Source organism: Antedon bifida, chromosome 3 (genome assembly GCF_963402885.1).
Source record: "Antedon bifida chromosome 3, ecAntBifi1.1, whole genome shotgun sequence".
NCBI lineage: Eukaryota > Metazoa > Echinodermata > Crinoidea > Comatulida > Antedonidae > Antedon > Antedon bifida.
The window spans coordinates 31022678-31039567 of NC_136228.1; the positions used below are offsets into that span (position 1 = coordinate 31022678).

At 33.1% G+C, this 16890-nt stretch overlaps 2 protein-coding genes across 2 annotated transcripts; one reads left to right on the forward strand and one right to left on the reverse strand.

The window, feature by feature from the left end:
* Positions 1 to 542: 542 nt before the first annotated feature.
* On the reverse strand, positions 543 to 11775 carry LOC144837415 (V-type proton ATPase subunit B). Its single transcript, XM_078692495.1, has 14 exons — positions 11648 to 11775; positions 10813 to 10868; positions 9584 to 9682; positions 8863 to 8956; positions 8455 to 8532; positions 8062 to 8201; positions 7489 to 7593; positions 6617 to 6714; positions 5855 to 5978; positions 5054 to 5204; positions 4351 to 4433; positions 3285 to 3389; positions 2589 to 2718; positions 543 to 1776 (listed from the first exon to the last, which is right to left on the reverse strand). The coding sequence occupies exons 1-14, from the start codon at positions 11757 to 11759 to the stop codon at positions 1640 to 1642; spliced, it is 1512 nt and encodes a 503-aa protein (XP_078548621.1). The 5' UTR covers positions 11760 to 11775; the 3' UTR covers positions 543 to 1639.
* A 292-nt stretch (positions 11776 to 12067) lies between these two features.
* On the forward strand, positions 12068 to 16841 carry LOC144836814 (PC-esterase domain-containing protein 1A-like). Its single transcript, XM_078691685.1, has 5 exons — positions 12068 to 12195; positions 13495 to 13582; positions 14050 to 14129; positions 14287 to 14393; positions 14773 to 16841. Exons 2-5 carry the CDS (start codon positions 13507 to 13509, stop codon positions 15911 to 15913), a joined length of 1404 nt encoding a protein of 467 aa, XP_078547811.1. The 5' UTR covers positions 12068 to 12195; positions 13495 to 13506; the 3' UTR covers positions 15914 to 16841.
* The last annotated feature ends 49 nt before the right edge of the window (positions 16842 to 16890 follow it).

Consider the following 16890-nt stretch of genomic DNA (forward strand, 5'->3'; position numbering starts at 1 on the left):
TCATAGAGCTAATTTTTTTACCTCCATGGCTTTATTATAATTTTATATGATAAAAACAATTAATAATTATTGATCTGATAGTTAGGTGACAAAACCTCTATATATGTTAACACCACCGGTCACAAGTTCAAAACTCAAATAAAAACAAGTTTTTTGGTCCCACAATCGGTCCTTGGCTGGTTTAGAGCACTGGTCTTGTAAAACAGGGGTTGCAAGTTCAAATCTCAATAGAGACTAACTTTTTAAGTGTCAATTCAATGGAGTTTTATCTTTGGCTGCGCACTCAGCCATTTGTTGGTGACAAGCCTCTATATTTCAAGAGTTTAGAGCACTGGTCTTGTAAAGCAGGAGTTGCGAGTTCAAATCTCACTAGACGCTAACTTAAATTAGGTGCCTGTTAATTTTTAAACAAGTTACTTTATCTTTGGTTGCAAACTTAGTCATTGGTTGATGACCTTTGTCTCCAATTCAGAGGTTGAAATCACTGGTCTTGTAAACTAGCGGTCGTGAGTTTATATCGACAAAACGATACAATAGACAACTTCCATACGAATTAATATTTAATAATATATTCTACAATCTAATCCCATATAATATATTGCTTCTATTTAATTTCTTTTTAACATTGAAAAACATTTTCTAATGTTCTAGAAGAATGTATTTTCCTTCTCTGAAAACTGATTTTTTAGTATATACCGTACCATATATATTTCAAAAATATATTTCCAAGTCAGTGTGTGTTATTGGTACATGTGCACAATTCGATCTCAAACCAAACATTCTATATTCAGTGTCAACTAAGTCACGAAACTTCACGCACATTTAATGATTTTTGTCTAAAATCAGCCATTTACATAATACTGTATTTACTATTAAACATTTCATTAGCACAATTGTACAGCTGTCTTGGGTTTTAAAATAGTTTGTCTGCAAAATCTTACATTTGAGATGACATAACATAGTACAGTAATACATTAGAACATTTATAGTATCTAAACAAACCGCTGCTGTTAGTGTTCAGTGTTGATCAAATGAAGTTATTATATTTGACCCTGCAGCAGATATTTATTGTGAACTTGGTATATAACTAGATAGGTTCACATTTAGAGTTGATCATGATGTACTTAAGATGTTTACTTGAATTGCAGCAGAATTGATCAGTCTTCTCAAATGCATTACTCTGAGTTGAGGATTGAATCAAACAAACCAGGTGTTCAGTTTATCAGATATTTCCGTAAAGCACACTTTTTTTTAATTGATTTTTTTCACATATCATTAAAACAAAGTGAGTTAAAATTTTATTTTGAATAATTGAACATGAATTTTGTATGTGAATGTGCCTGTCTGTAGCACTGAATGTTGAGTTAATGAATATTTAATAAACATTAATATTTCTCAATCTTTAATTAAATACACCATCAGTGGAATGCAACCCCATAATATCCATAAATTTATATTTTTCACCTTTTTTCTATACTAATCTATGTTGTAACAGTATAAAAACACAAGTTTAATGTTTACTTTACCAAACAATATACCACTCATATATTAATTACATCTTTGAAGGAACATAGAATTACATTATTAGTACCATACCTTTGTTACGATACACAATTTATTAATTATTAATATTATAATTTCAATGCTTTGCATCTCTTGGATAAAACTCTGCGAGAGTTGTTTGTGGAATTCTTTTAAGCATTTCTTTCGGGAAAATACGTAGTAGTTGCCAGCCGACATCCAGTGATTCAAACACCGTCCTGTTTTCGTACGAACCTGTAACAAGAGATTTTTATAATTATAATATTCTGATTAGTTGGAAAATCAACATGGTACAGGGATCCTGAGCTCCGGAGATCAAAGGGTTTATCTGTGGCTGCGACATGATTAGTTGCATGCACTTTACAGACAACATGCAGAGAATATGTACACAGTTCGGTACTGTTAGTATTCGTTGCAGACAAACATAACATCAAAGGACTGTTACGAGTTCTTATCTTGGCAAGGCATGCTCAGTATCCTGTTGTTAGATTGCCTTGGTTTGATCTCATGATCTTACTGCTCTCAACTAGTCATTAAGTACTGATAGAGGAAGTCTATCCAGCGAAATAGAATGGTCGCACTTTGATTATAGTTAAATTTTTGGTTAGAATAGATTTTTATTTTTTTAACATCATCATTTTAATTATTGTGATTTACCATGATGCGGTGAATAGCTGTAGTTCATTAAATATTTAAAGATTATACATTGACACTTATTTCAATTTAAATTGATTAACATTAACATTTTTAGTAATAAATTTGCTTGAAAATTAGTGTCATTGGTTTGATTTAACGTGTTAACTAAATATCTAGATCTATTCTAGAGGTATGAACGCCAGGCTAGTGATCTGGAAGTCGTGGGTTCGAGTCCCACCCGAGAATTACTTATAGTATTCTCAATGTACTTAGTATAAAGTACAAATTACATCAGAGTATGGCAAACATCTAACCAATTAACTAAATATCTTTAAAATCGACCTAGTGTTAAATAAGAAATATGATTTCCTAATGCAGTATACATTAATTGATATAAATTGTGAACATACCCTGTGCAATGAAGTTTTTCTCAAATTTTCCAAGAAATTCAAGGTACAGAAGATCCTCAGGGGTCAACGCTTCTTCACCTACCACAGCCTTCATAGCTTGCACATCTTTACCAATAGCATAATTTGCATACTGAAAAAACAGGTGGGAAATATTTAGATATAAGAAAAAAAACAATAACACAGACAATTTACTATCTTGTATAAAACTATCGTAATAAAGGTTATATATTATGGTATATACAAAACTTGCATTTGTACCCAAAACGACACCGATATTTCACTATCAAATTACCGTCATAATTACCATATATGCAGGTGCAGATAAACTAGTATAGAGTACTAGCCTAGCATGCATTTGTAACTGTAAAATCTCAGAAATTGCAGTCACTTCATAAAACTAGTATGGTGCCAAAAACTGCATTTTGTATTGTCGATATAAAGTTTGTGGTACACCATATATATATTATAAGAGGACGATCAAAGTATATTGATCGAAATGTTTCAGAACTATGTATACATGGTGTACCGCAAACATTATATCAATAATTGATTTTGCCTTTCAAACAGTCAAACAATATATGCATTTTGTATTGTTATTTATTATCATTATTGATGACAAAAACAGCTTTTTTATAAATATTTATTACTATTAGTGATTCATGATAGCAAGTAAACAAAGATCTATTTATAGCTTACCAACTGATTAGAGACATCAGAGTGGTCCCTTCTCGTCATTCCTTCACCGATAGCAGACTTCATAAGACGTGAAAGTGACGGTAATACATTAATTGGTGGATAAATCTAAAAATAAACATTTTACAAATTTAAATGTACTGTACTGTTTAACACTAATAGCAGTTGTCTAGTGGTATGATTCTAAGTAGAGATACTGGATTCAGAATGTCAATATAATCCTAAGTTACTGACTTTAGATCCTAGTATCTTAGCTGTTTTTTTAACTCAATTTGTACTTTTTGTGTCCTCTTAACTTTTCACGCTGCTGCTCTAGCCCGCTACGTCACAAGAGATGACGTAATCCGATATAAAGCAAGCAGCAGTTTTAGTACTGGGAGACTGACATTTTTGCGAAAATGGAAAATCCACTATAATTTATAGGTCCCAGCTGCTAGACCCAAAAAACGTCTGGGAAAAGAGTCTAACAGTTGAATGACAAATCCCAAACCATTTCTGGTATTTCTGAGTCCCATGATATTATTTAATACTGTAAATCAAAACAGTCCATGAAAGTTTTTGTTTGTACCATGGAACTACAATTATAGTTCCATGTTTGTACTAAAGTGACAGAAATTGAGTCTGTATTTTATATCAAAGTTATTCACTTCTGTAACAAAAAAATAATATTTATTCACATATAAAAAGAGAAAAGAAACGTTTAATTATAACTCAAAAACCATTGTCTGACAGACAATTTAAGTATTTGTTGCTTTAAATTGTTTATATAACATCTTGTTCTCTGTTTTATGTGATTTTATTCTTTTTTACTGTTTGTGCAACAATGTTTTTAGACAATTTAAATGTGTGTACTTTCAGTCAAAGTTTCAAGCCATTCATGAGTTTGACAATAAAGTTTATTGAATTGAATTGATTGAATTGAATAGCATGATCTTTACTGTATGTTTTCAGCAGCTTCATTTGCTCTACCATAGGGAGGAGTAATATGCGATTTAACTGTTAATTAATAACTGTTTAATTTGAAATTGGATAACTTTTCTAAATTACAAAGAATTATAATTGTACATACCTGCCTATTATGTAACTGTCGATCTACATAAATTTGACCTTCTGTAATGTAGCCAGTTAAATCAGGAATTGGATGGGTAATATCTGTATGAGAAAATATACACAAATTGTTAATTTACCATATGTTTTTTATAAAAATACAAAGTACCACATTTGATTGAGTACAATCCCACTCCAATGTAAGTTTCGTTTCAGACAAAAGTGTTTCAAGGCAATATCCAAGTATAATCACACTCCTTATTTTAGTTAACCTTCATACCCACGCTCATTTGGACTATACTTGGTCATAAGGCCAAAACAAAAAAAATATTGTGTTAGCCACGTTTTGGGTAAATCCCAAAAATGGGTAGGTCGGTAGGAACATTTTTTTTTTTTATTTCTTTTTTCAATTTTTTTTTTGCCTCACAAAAAAAAAATATAAATCACAAAAGTTAGTGCTCACAAGGTTTGATGGGATAATTTTTTTTTTTATTTCATACTCATCCAACAGCGAGTAACTCGCCAATTACAGGATGGATAAACTATTTTATAATTTATCATGCTTGTCACATTGGAGGCTTAGGGAGTGAAGTTGAAAGAGTTGCGAGATACAAACCTGGCACTAGGTTAAGCTATAGCTCCACTTACATTATATACAAAGTAAAAGTATACAATTTGTTTTCTGTGTGGCAAAATCCCTGAGACACAATGTTGATTTTACTTACCATCGTTTGGCATAGTAAGAATAGGTATTTGTGTAATAGATCCATTCCTCCCTTCAACTCTTCCTGCTCTTTCGTAAATTGTTGCTAAATCTGTGTACATGTAACCAGGGAAACCACGTCTTCCTGGGACTTCTTCTCTGGCAGCAGACACCTATCGATCAAAAACAATTATCAATTATCTGTACAATGATTTCTTAGATTAAGTTCTTTATTTGCTATGGATATATTATGCGATCATGGTGTTCATTCAATTGTAAATACAAACTACACTCACACTTTCTAAATTAAATGAAAAAAATCCTGCAACTATGATGGATCCTGGATTTGAACCAAGCACTCTGAGATTGGCAAACTAACATGTTAACTACATTAAGTTACGTCATCATTGAATACAAGTACCAAATTATCATTTTTTAATTTATTTATACTAGGTGACCACTTGAGTCGAAGACTGTTCTCCCAAACCAGTCCAGTGGCTGTGAGTGACAGTGGCTGTGTGTGTAGTAGTACACCGGTATAACCCCATTTGTCTCGAAAGATGTACTAGGTTCTTTAAAGTGCACATGAGCTAAATATGTACACTTGACCTACGGTTTATAGTCCTATCCTACTACCAGAACCATGCAGCAAGTGAGCCTCGAACACTTGCCGACGTTATAACTACAGAATTACGGTTTCACTGTCTTAACCGGTCGGCCACTCACTAATTAATATTCAATTAAATATGAATGTCAAACGATCAAACAAGGACTATGTCAGGATTTGAACCCACCACTTTAGGATCAGAGTTGATAGACTTACCTCTCGAAGAGCTTCAGCGTAAGAACTCATATCGGTCAAGATGACCAGCACATGCTTTTCACATTGGTAAGCTAAGAACTCTGCTGTTGTTAACGCTAGACGAGGTGTGATGATCCTTTCAATTCTGCAATTGCAACATTTTTAAATTTTTATAAGGTAATACAATAATACACTAATGCATGATTTAAAAATGTATTGTCCCCCTGAAAAAATAAATTTTTAAATTTTTGTTGTTGAATATGCCATTTTAATGTCACATAATGGTTACTTACTTTGACCAAAAATTGGATCAGAAAAAAAGTTATTTACCTGAAATAAACTAACTAACTGCCAATGGGTTTTTGGTTGAATTTAACAGTTTATTTTGTCATTTTATAAGTGAAAACATTATTTTTTTCAGTTTTTTGTTCTACGGAAGTGATTAATTTTGTTAAGACTACAAAATGGCTTATCCATTTTATTAATCTTCATTTTTCATGTTTTTGTGGGACAATACATCTTTAAACAAATTGGCGGTAGACCAAAATATTATTATTATCCTTTTTCTTTTGGAAAGACATGGTTACCACAAACCTAACTTTACTAATGACTATAATGATGACTATCTAATGATTTTAATTGATTTCTATTACATGTCACCCGTTACGGCGGAGAAAATTTGTACAGCAATTAAGTTTGCTTTTGTTTAATCCTGTCACAGTCACGGTTTTGTTTATTTGCATTGTATTATCATGTTTATAATTGAGGAAATAAATGTCTTACGTTGGATCATTAGCAAGGTTCAAGAACAGGCATACATTGTCCATAGAACCATTCTCTTCAAAATCTTGCTTGAAAAACCTAGCAGTCTCCATGTTAACCTACAAAATCAAGCATAAACCAATACATTTAAGCTCTGTCTACACTATCAAACTTTATGTGACAAACAAATGTGATGTGCCCATATATGGACACGATGATGTCATATCACTACCATATTTGAGCATATCACTATCATATTTGGGCACATCACAGAGTTTAAGGCAAGTTTCTAAATTTATCCCTGTAGTTTCCATGTTCAAAGCTATTGAAAGTGTAAAGGAATGGGGTGCTATTTTATCACTAACAGGGATGTAGCTAGCGATATCTATGGATGGTGTCAAAAAGCTAAGTGTATGTGGAAATAGCACTTTCTGGGTTTTTGTGTGGGTGGAAAGCTCTCAAAAAAACTGAGTGATAAACGTAAAAGGTGAAACCTTCTATTAGCTTATTTCTTTCAGCAAAACACTCCAAAAAACACAATGGAAGTTCTGAGGAGGGCCAAGAGCAGAAATAACACTATTAACAGAAATAGTGTGACTTTTGCCGAGTACCATTTTATCCAATGTTTCAAAATATGTTTCATTTTTTATGTCAAAATTTTCTTTTTTTTTTCTTTTATGGGTCCCTCCCATCTTTATTCATTCATTAATGTATGCATACATTTTGATTTACAATTCATTATTAAATATAATATAATAAAATAATATTATAGATCAAGTTATCAATTTAAGGCAGGACACAAACAATTTTTTTTCATAGTACTGTATACAAATATTGCACATACATTAAATAATATTTATAATATTACACCTATGTCAAAATTGTTAACTTACTCCCATAGCAGCAAAGACGATTGCAAAGTTATCCTCATGCGAGTCCATCACATCCTTTGTTGGTAGTTTTACGAGACCAGCTTGCCGACAGATTTGGGCAGCAATCTGTTCATAAAGAAATTGAAAAAGTATGAGTATGAAAAATAGTCAAATGGCCTAGTGGTTAAGGCAGGGCTGCCGTTTAAACAACAATATAGACATGGGTTTAAGGCAGACTCGCTCCTAGTTATGATGGAACAAGTCTTCTCAGATAAGGACTATAGGTCCAGTGTACACAGTTTACCCGTGTGCACTTTAAAGAACCCAGTTCATCATTTGAGATGAGTAGGGGTTACTCTGGTGAACTGGTTCACAAAATAGCTCCTGTGTCAGGGGGATTACCACCTATCATTGATCATTGATTCATTTACTATTGGCCATGTGTGCCGAAAGACATAAAATGACAAATGTTTAAAAATAAATAATAATTAGTGAAATGGAATTTGCAGTCTAAGTAATTTGTAGATTACAGATAGATATCTCTTGTTTTTACAATGCACCACTTTACTATGCAGCTGTAGACATCTGACTTACATCATTATGTGGAAGACCAGCGGCTGAAAATATAGGAATCTTCTGGCCTCTAGCAATACTGTTCATGACATCAATGGCTGATATACCTGTCTGTATCATCTCTTCTGGGTAAATCCTAGACTGTGGATTAATTGGTTGACCTGCACAAATAATACAAAAATACTCTTACAGTAAAGCTTTGTCTATACTATCAGACGATAGATAAAAAAAAGTGTGATGTGCCCAAATATGGATGACATCCTCATATCCATATATGGGCACATATGTCAAACTAGTGTAGACAGAGCTTTACAAAGAACTCTTCCATCGTTGAGTATAGACTTACTTTTTAGTATGTGAAATATTCTAGTAAGTATGTCAAACTTAAAAATGTTGGTTAAATATTGTTCTTACCCATAATATCCAAGTAATCTTCAGCTAGAACTGGTGGACCTCTGTCGATTGCTTTACCAGACCCATTAAAAACTCTACCTACAAATTAAAAGAAATGGAATATCCTTAGGTCAGTCTTAGATACAAGAAAATAGCTGCTTAGATGTTGTTATTTATCTATTTGGATACACTTGTAAATCACTAGCACACTTATAGTACAAAGTTATATCCTTTAAAACATAATAGTGTGTGTGACATAAAGCATAAATAGACATTTATTTAGACATAGACATTATAAATAGATTATATACATAAATAGACATAATTTAGTTTACTTTGTTAAATATACAAATGAACAATTTAGCTAAAAAATAAAACCTTTTTGTTTTATTAATGGCAGTGCAGAAACAGGCCATTTGAACTACTTACCTAACATGTCCTCAGACACCGGTGTACGCAGAATATCACCTGTAAATTCACATGTTGTATATTTGGCATCAATACCTGATGTGCCTTCAAAAACCTACAATAGGAAACAAGAAAGAAAAGAAACATCTTTCATTAACAATTTCATTTCAGAACAAATCAACATAAAATCTATAAATTGTACAAATATATACATTACCAACCCCCCAGGGATCAAATTTGTTGAAATTGGATTACACTAGGAATTCATTAACAATGGAATTTACCAAAGTCTAAGTTAGTTTAAACTAGGGAGTGGAATTATACCCAAGCATGCGACTATAGTATATTCATTATTATATACAGTATATTTACGAAGTAAATGTATTGATATGGCCGAGTATATTATATATAAATAGTTGGATTATTATTTTTTACTCATTACATAATAATCTCTTTATTCATCTTATCAAAATACACATAACAAAGGGTGTAACAAATTTAAAGAAGATGAAATGGAACTCCACGAAACCCCAAGGGGCTTGTGATAGGAGGCCTAACTAAAAACTATTTACATTAATAAGATAATAAATAAAAAACAAATCCCATAAAGCTCTGTCTACACTATAAAACTTTATGTGACAAAAAATGTGATGTGCCCATATATGGACACTACCATATTTGGGTATATCACTACCATATTTGATAGTGCAGACAGAGCTTAACACTAAATCACAATGTGTACCTGAACTACAGCCTTTGAACCACTGACTTCCAACACCTGTCCACTTCTCTGGGATCCATCAGCAAGTGTTAAGGTTACAATCTCTGCGAACTTTGGAAACTGAAGAAATAAAGTACAATGCTAAGTAAGCTACTGTATTATAGCTGCTCCATCATAATATATATATACAACTTTGATTGGACAATAGGGAGCTTTTAATTTGCGATGTCCGACGACCAAACTACGTCATGTTGGTACATTGTGCGCATGTAGCAATATCGTTTTTCCTCAGTCTTCACCTCAACAGTTTTGTTTATTTGCTGGAAAAAGAAGCATCAATTGACTTGACCTAGTTCGGAAGTTGGAAATCAAAAGCTCTCTAATACCGTAGTTCCTCGGGTATAATCCCACCTCGGGTATAATCCCACCCCCGACTTTACGATTACCTTCGCACGCAAGCATATCCCCGGGCAAAGTCCCAGTGTATAATTTAACATTAGGCCAGAGGTGGGCCTAGGCCTACTGTAGCTAGCTAGGCCGACGTCAATTTCTCACCAAAAAAATAGAGTAATTTCTCTGAATTTGGCTGACTTAAAACTCATTAAACATTGTTAAGTTGAAAACAACCTTAAGGCTAGCATGCCCCGATCTGTACATCCTTTCGCCGTCGTGTACATTCTTTCTTGTTGTTTACACTACTGTGCATGCTTGATTACCGTAAAAAAAACACCGCCCTCTATACCGACCGGCTTGTGCAGTAGAGTTTGTGTCACATGCAGCAACATGCGATTTACACAGAGAGCTCGAGCGTGTGGGTGAACATGGAGAACTCGTATGATCGAGTTCATGTCGATTTAGGAAGCTAGGCCTAGATCACATTTTAGGGTATTTTTTAAGTAGAAATCTCGGGGAAAATCTATACGGTAGGCATAGCACAGGTAAGACCAATTAGGCCGCCTAGTAGATGGCCTGGCCGTCTAATTGCTAGGCCTACATCAGAATATAGCTTTTAGATAGCCTAAATCGTAGCTAGAAGAAATATCGTCATTTTCAGTTCATGGAGCGGGGAATCCCCGGGTATAGTCCCACCTCCCAAATTCGGGCAAATTTCACGTACAAGGTGGGTGGGATTATACCCGGGGAACTACGGTACTATAAATCAAACTACATACAAGATGATGTAAATAGTTTGTATTGTTTTATAGAAATTTATAGGCATTTTAATGTTTTTCTGAATAATGAATAATTACCTTCACTTGGTCAAGGATGACAAGTGGACCATTAACGCCAGATACAGTCTTGTAGGCTTAAATTAAATAAAGTTATTATTATTACAAATAATGTTGGGAATGTATGTTATTGTCAAATAGTATACTGTATGTGTATATAAATAATACTAGGTATTTCAAAATATTGTATACTTACTATTATTCTATACCAAGAATATATAATCTAATAATATAATAATATAATCATTTTTTGATGGTTTCTTACTTTAAAATTGCATAAAAAATGAACAACTAAAGAAATGAAAAACAAAAATAACAAAATAATGAAAACATTGCTAAAATTCTAGGCCTAGGCCCTCAGCCTATGATAACATGATCCAACATTAATATTATATAAAATATTAATTGATAAATTTTGTATATCAAGTCTAGATTTAAAATAAAGATTCTACCTACACACCTACCATTTTGATACACTTTTTATAATATATTTAACTTAACCTTAAAATATTAATAATAAAAGTAAATTCATTTTATTTATTTGTGTAGTGTAGTAGCACCAGCAAAAAAACGCAATTGAATTACTAATTATTTATTATAGTAAAGATGGTTTGCCTAGGCTACATACACAATAAACTGACCTACCCGGCAACCTAGTCCAGTTAAGTGGCGATGTACGTAGGCCCTGGCTTAGTGGCTAGGCCTACTGCTGCATCAGGCAGAATACTAAATCCTACCCGCATCGTCGTCAGTCAGCTCTGGTCATCATGGCCAAGCCAGTTCGACGAGCCGGGCCCGTCAGGTTGGTTAGAAAATTAACACACTTGACTTTTATTAATGAACAATTTATACTTACTCAACCTTGGTTGAGAATTGTAGTTCCTACTAGCTGCCAAGAAATGTTCTCGTGTTGCTTCTATCGTAGTTTTTGGAGCATCTAATCCGATCAAATTCCCGTTCATCGCCATCTTTTTCTATTAATTTTCTATTAATACAGTCACATGATTCGCGTGACGGATTTTTAAGGACGAATCCAGTCGTCACGAGGCGATTGTATTCGACAACACATTTTGCTCTAAATGTATGTGGTTTTAACCGAATTTATTTTAACAAATTGAAGAAAAACAACAAACATTATATAACTTGTTATACATTTTAATCAACAGTCAATAATAACTAAACAGGTCTATTTATTACTTTTTTTGTGAAATATGCTGCATTGAGAGATGACGATAAGGAAAAGTCTAGTAGAACTTTTATGCATATTTGAGGGCGACAAACTAGGAGACACTTCTTCTTTTGGAGACAGACTTTTTTTCCAACAACAAGCTGCACACAACCATGCCATCTTCACAATAAAACAGGTGCTCGACTTTCGAACTTTTGCATGTGGTCAACAATAAGGTAATTTTTAAATAATATTCTAAGCATATCAACAAGTGTCTGTCATTATCATCATCATCTTCATGTGTTTCACTGTTATGCATTTATAATAATGTACTGTAGTTTTTAAAAGTCATATTTTTCTGGCCCTCAGTTTGACATTGTTTTGGTGAGCCTATCCACCACCATCGCATCGGCATTTCCAAGCCGCCGAGGTGGCATGCCATGGGAATTTGGTTGCCAACATGATTGTGGTGTATTCGGTGTAGTGTGATTTATTTCCCACACGTATATTCGCCGATTCTGGGTGCCCTGACATGGGATTCCAATAGAATCTCCAGTTCAATAAGTACTTTGAAATAAGTCAAATTTATAATCAGATAATTTATTTGGTGTTTTAAATTCCTATTGTTAGGCCCTATGCCGATTTTTTAACTGTTATCATTTTATCATTATCTCACTCAGGGCAGTGAACTCATCACTTTGTTGGCAGCCTGGCCTACTTCTCACATACTTACTAATACTGTAACTATGCCTATTCAAGTCACAACTGTTTTCTTTTATTTTGAATAACTGTACAACTGATATATGAAAGATTATGTCCTCTACAATCAATTGAAGATGAATATCACTTTACTTCAGTTTGTCCCTTTTATTCAAATATTAATTAGAACTACAGTAAATAATGTTTTCCTTTTATACAAATAACACATCTATTATTAAAATTTATTTATGTTATGTCTAAATACTGATCTCATTACTAAGAAAATATTTATTTTTTAAATTTAAACGTAGAATAGAAGAACAGAATTTTTAAACGCACTCTAATGTTATTTATTTAACTGTTATATTGTAAATTATTTGGGCCAAAGGCCATATATAATTAAGTGTTTTTTGGATCATTCCAAGGAAAGAAAGAAATATATATTATTTACTATATCATCTATTTTACTACAGATTGATACAGGCCTATGTTTTTATCTTGATAATTTTGATTGACTTTAAAAAAATACTTGAATAAAAAGTTAAAAAGAAAGGAAGTCTAGGGCCTTCCTATTAATATTATGAATTAAACTTTTTCTTTCTGATCCCAGAAAAAATTTATTATATAGGGCCAGTAAACAGTGTGAGTGTGTCAAGTTTACTAATTTAAATAAAGCTTGTTATATTATCAAAGCCAATTGTCAGTGCACATTTAATTGCTGTATTGGTCAATGTATATTTCCTGTCATCCACCCATTTGTATGTTGCTTTGTTTTATTGTTCCATGCTGCAGCCCAGTATAGACATTTATCTTGCATCTTATGGGTATTTTTTTAGTGAATTTCAAAGATGGCAGCCCTATTTTTCACAGAAGATGTGCAAAAGCTTTTGATGAATTCATTCGTTGTCCTTGTTGGTGATTCTAGTAAGTATATACAGTTGTGACCTTAAGAGTAAGTTACCCTGTCCAAACTTTCCTTGCATAAAATAAATTATATTAGTGAAAGAGGCACGAGGGATTAATACCAACATGGAGGTAAAGATACCAGTAAGATAGCCCCTGTAGTAGAAATTATCTCTGTATTTTTGTTTTTCAAATTTAAGTATTAAAGTATCATTTTGTTTGATTGTTATTGTTAAATGATGAATTTTTTTTTTGTGATGATTATTATATGTTTAGTACACTTAAAAGATATATTGTCCCCCTAAAAAAATGTTGTTGTTGTTGAATGCCATTTTATTGTCTAACTTATTTCTCCATGTTGTCACATAATAGTTCACTTTGACCAAAAACTGGATCTATTCAAAGTCCGATTTTATTAATCTTTATTTTTCAGGGTTTTTTTGGGGACAATACATCTTTAATTAATTTGTGTTTCTTCTATTTTATAGATCAACGTGGTATTTATAAGGATCTTATTCTTTTATTGCAATCTGATCGTAACCTCACAGCTGCAGAACTCAAAAGCAAGGTGACGTGTTTATAAACAAGCTGACTTAGTTTGACTATAATGCTCTACAATGTCATAATATAAAGTTATCCAATCATTTCGAAATGTCTATTGTTTGTACATTACTGTATATTATAAATTACTGTATTCTAAACCTTTATTTATAAATTTACTATAGGGTTCAGAGAGTTGCCTTAATGATGTCCAGATTGAACAGAGTCCAAAGTCAAATGGTATCGACTATAGGGAGGTACGAGAATATAAGACGGACTTCCATTGGGTCAGGTAGGTTTTTAAATTTATAATATATAGCAGAACCCCTATTATGGGGACACCTTCAGGACCAAACAAAGTGTGAATTATGATTGCCCGTACTGTATATATTACAGTTTTACACCTTAATCCATTCAACAACAACCCGTTCATTTTGAGAAAGTGTCCCTTTAAAAGGGGTGTCCTAATAGAGTGGTTCTATTAAAATCGGTACCACTACCTACAATTACACTACCTACAGATTGTCCTAAACAGAAATAAAAAAGGGGGTGGAAATAAATAAATTTTGATTTAAGATTGGATTTTTGAATGAACACTCTTGTATAGCATTAGATTGTGTCACAGTTTTGCAAATGTTACTGAATAATGGATATTGTTTTTGCTTTTACAGGTACTATTTTGTGACACGAGTTAACAGTAAATACATGAAGTCCATCTTTAACAATCTATTAAATCTTATGCCTGATATCCTGATAATAAATTCATGTGTCTGGGATATCTCTCGTTACGGGCCTCACTCCATGACTGCGTACAAGAAGAACCTAGAGAAAACCTTCTTGGCTCTAAAGAATCAGTTTTGGGAAAGGTGTAGGATTATTTGGAACACTGCCCTGCCTGTAGCTAGTAAAGTAAAAGGTGGGTTTTTACTACCAGAGTTGAGCTATTTATCAAACTCTTTGAATCGGGATGTAATTGAAGGCAATTACTATGCGTGCCAACTTGCCGAGCTTCACGATTTTGATGTCGTTGACCTGCACTATTTGTTCAAAGAGCTGCTGCATTGGCGTGCCAGTGACGGTATTCATTGGAAAGCGATGGCTCATCGACGAATCTCAAACATTTTGCTGACCCACATCTGTGACTCTTGGCAAATTGAACTGCCTCGTCACAAGATGAAAATGTTTGATGCTGTATCGTCGGATGTAGACCCAATGAAAAAGATCATTAACAGCGCCCCGCGACCGATGGTCGACAAACGTTCCAATTTCACCGAGTTAGATAATTTGCCGCAGTATCTCGACTTTGACAATATCGGGGCGAATCCAAATCCAGCGAAAAGAATGCGACCAAATCCAATTGAGGAAAACACAGCAAAACGGACAAAAATAAACAGTGAGCGCATCCCACCACTGTTAATGCCTGTTAATCGCCAACATTTGCCAGGGCCATATTTACCACCTTATCCACGCTGTCTACCACCACAACCATATCTGCCACCTCTACAACAACAAAGAATAATCCCTCCTCCCCTTCCACCTCAACAAAAAGTATTCCACCCAGGCGTCCTGCATTCCATGCAGCAGTTTTGGCACTTGTATGTTAACGAAAGTTACAACTACAATCGCCGTTATGCCAAACCATATGAACCTCGCATGTATCGTGATTATCCGGAACACCCGTCGGCGCGCCATGTGCCATATAATTATCGCGATATCATGACCAATTCTAGAATGGAGTACATGCATCGCCAGCAGCAGCGTATTGAACATGAACGCATATCAAGCTTTCGATATGTTAGAGTTTTGCCTTAGTATTTTGATATTACATAGAGCAGAGGAACTGAATGATGTCTCAGGAACGGAAACCCAAAAACCTATTTGTCTAATACTGTTTATTATAAAAAAAAAAATTTAAAAAGGACTTTAGTTCACTTTTGTCTTTACAACTAAAAAAAAAAACATTGTATATATAAAGCTGATGCCAAATTAAGCCCAGATATTGCTGCATATTATATTTACTATAGTTTGACATATATTCATTAAATCATTTTGTTATTAAATTCAAAAACATTGCCAGGAAGTTATAAAAAAAAAAGATTACTTAGATTGCACAGAAGTACCTGGTATTGATTTCTAGGGAGTTTTTGATTTTGTAAAAAGTGGTAGAGTGTAAATGTTCAGGCTAAACAGATAGCATATTGAATCCCATTGTTATTTTTTATTATCATTACTTTGACACATTTTTCATAAAGTGGGTGTGGTTTTTAATGTAACTTAACAAACACATAATTTCTCAGGGTAATTGCAATAATTTTTTTTTATGATTTTCATAAAACTTCACCTTAAAAACGTAACGCCTTGATAAGTCTTACTACCTCTTGCTTTGTAGTCTATAGAGAACACAACTCTAATATAAAATGAACCAAAAACAGGGTAATTGCAATAATTTTATACACAGGCTTTCACAACTCAACATAGTTAGATTTTACGTAAGATCATGAACATTATGGCAGTTTTTATTATTCAGATGATTTAGATTTTAAGTTTTTATTTCTTGTTCTAGTCGTTAGTGTAGTTGTTTGGAAACACTGTAAATAGAATACCAAAGAAAAAGTGAAAAGGTATTTCATGATTATAGTTGTCTTATGGAAGAGTGCTATAAAGATTCTCATTTTTTTATACTGTAGGAGTGAACATTGTTTTGTAAAATATCATTAAATTATATTTTTGTTGTTTAAAATTGTCTGAATATGGATATATTTTATTGTTTACTGTGTTCATAGTTACCG

Excerpts from the sequence above, each read along its gene's own strand:
- LOC144837415 (XM_078692495.1), bottom strand. The coding sequence starts at position 11,759 with ATGGCGATGAACGGGAATTTGATCGGATTAGATGCTCCAAAAACTACG. Across the intron at positions 10,869-11,647 it reads CAATTCTCAACCAAGGTTGA|CCTACAAGACTGTATCTGGC; the intron begins GTAAGTATAAAT and ends ATTTAATTTAAG. Across the intron at positions 9,683-10,812 it reads TCATCCTTGACCAAGTGAAG|TTTCCAAAGTTCGCAGAGAT; the intron begins GTAATTATTCAT and ends TTATTTCTTCAG.
- LOC144836814 (XM_078691685.1), top strand. The coding sequence starts at position 13,507 with ATGGCAGCCCTATTTTTCACAGAAGATGTGCAAAAGCTTTTGATGAAT. Across the intron at positions 14,130-14,286 it reads CTGCAGAACTCAAAAGCAAG|GGTTCAGAGAGTTGCCTTAA; the intron begins GTGACGTGTTTA and ends AATTTACTATAG. Across the intron at positions 14,394-14,772 it reads ACGGACTTCCATTGGGTCAG|GTACTATTTTGTGACACGAG; the intron begins GTAGGTTTTTAA and ends TTGCTTTTACAG.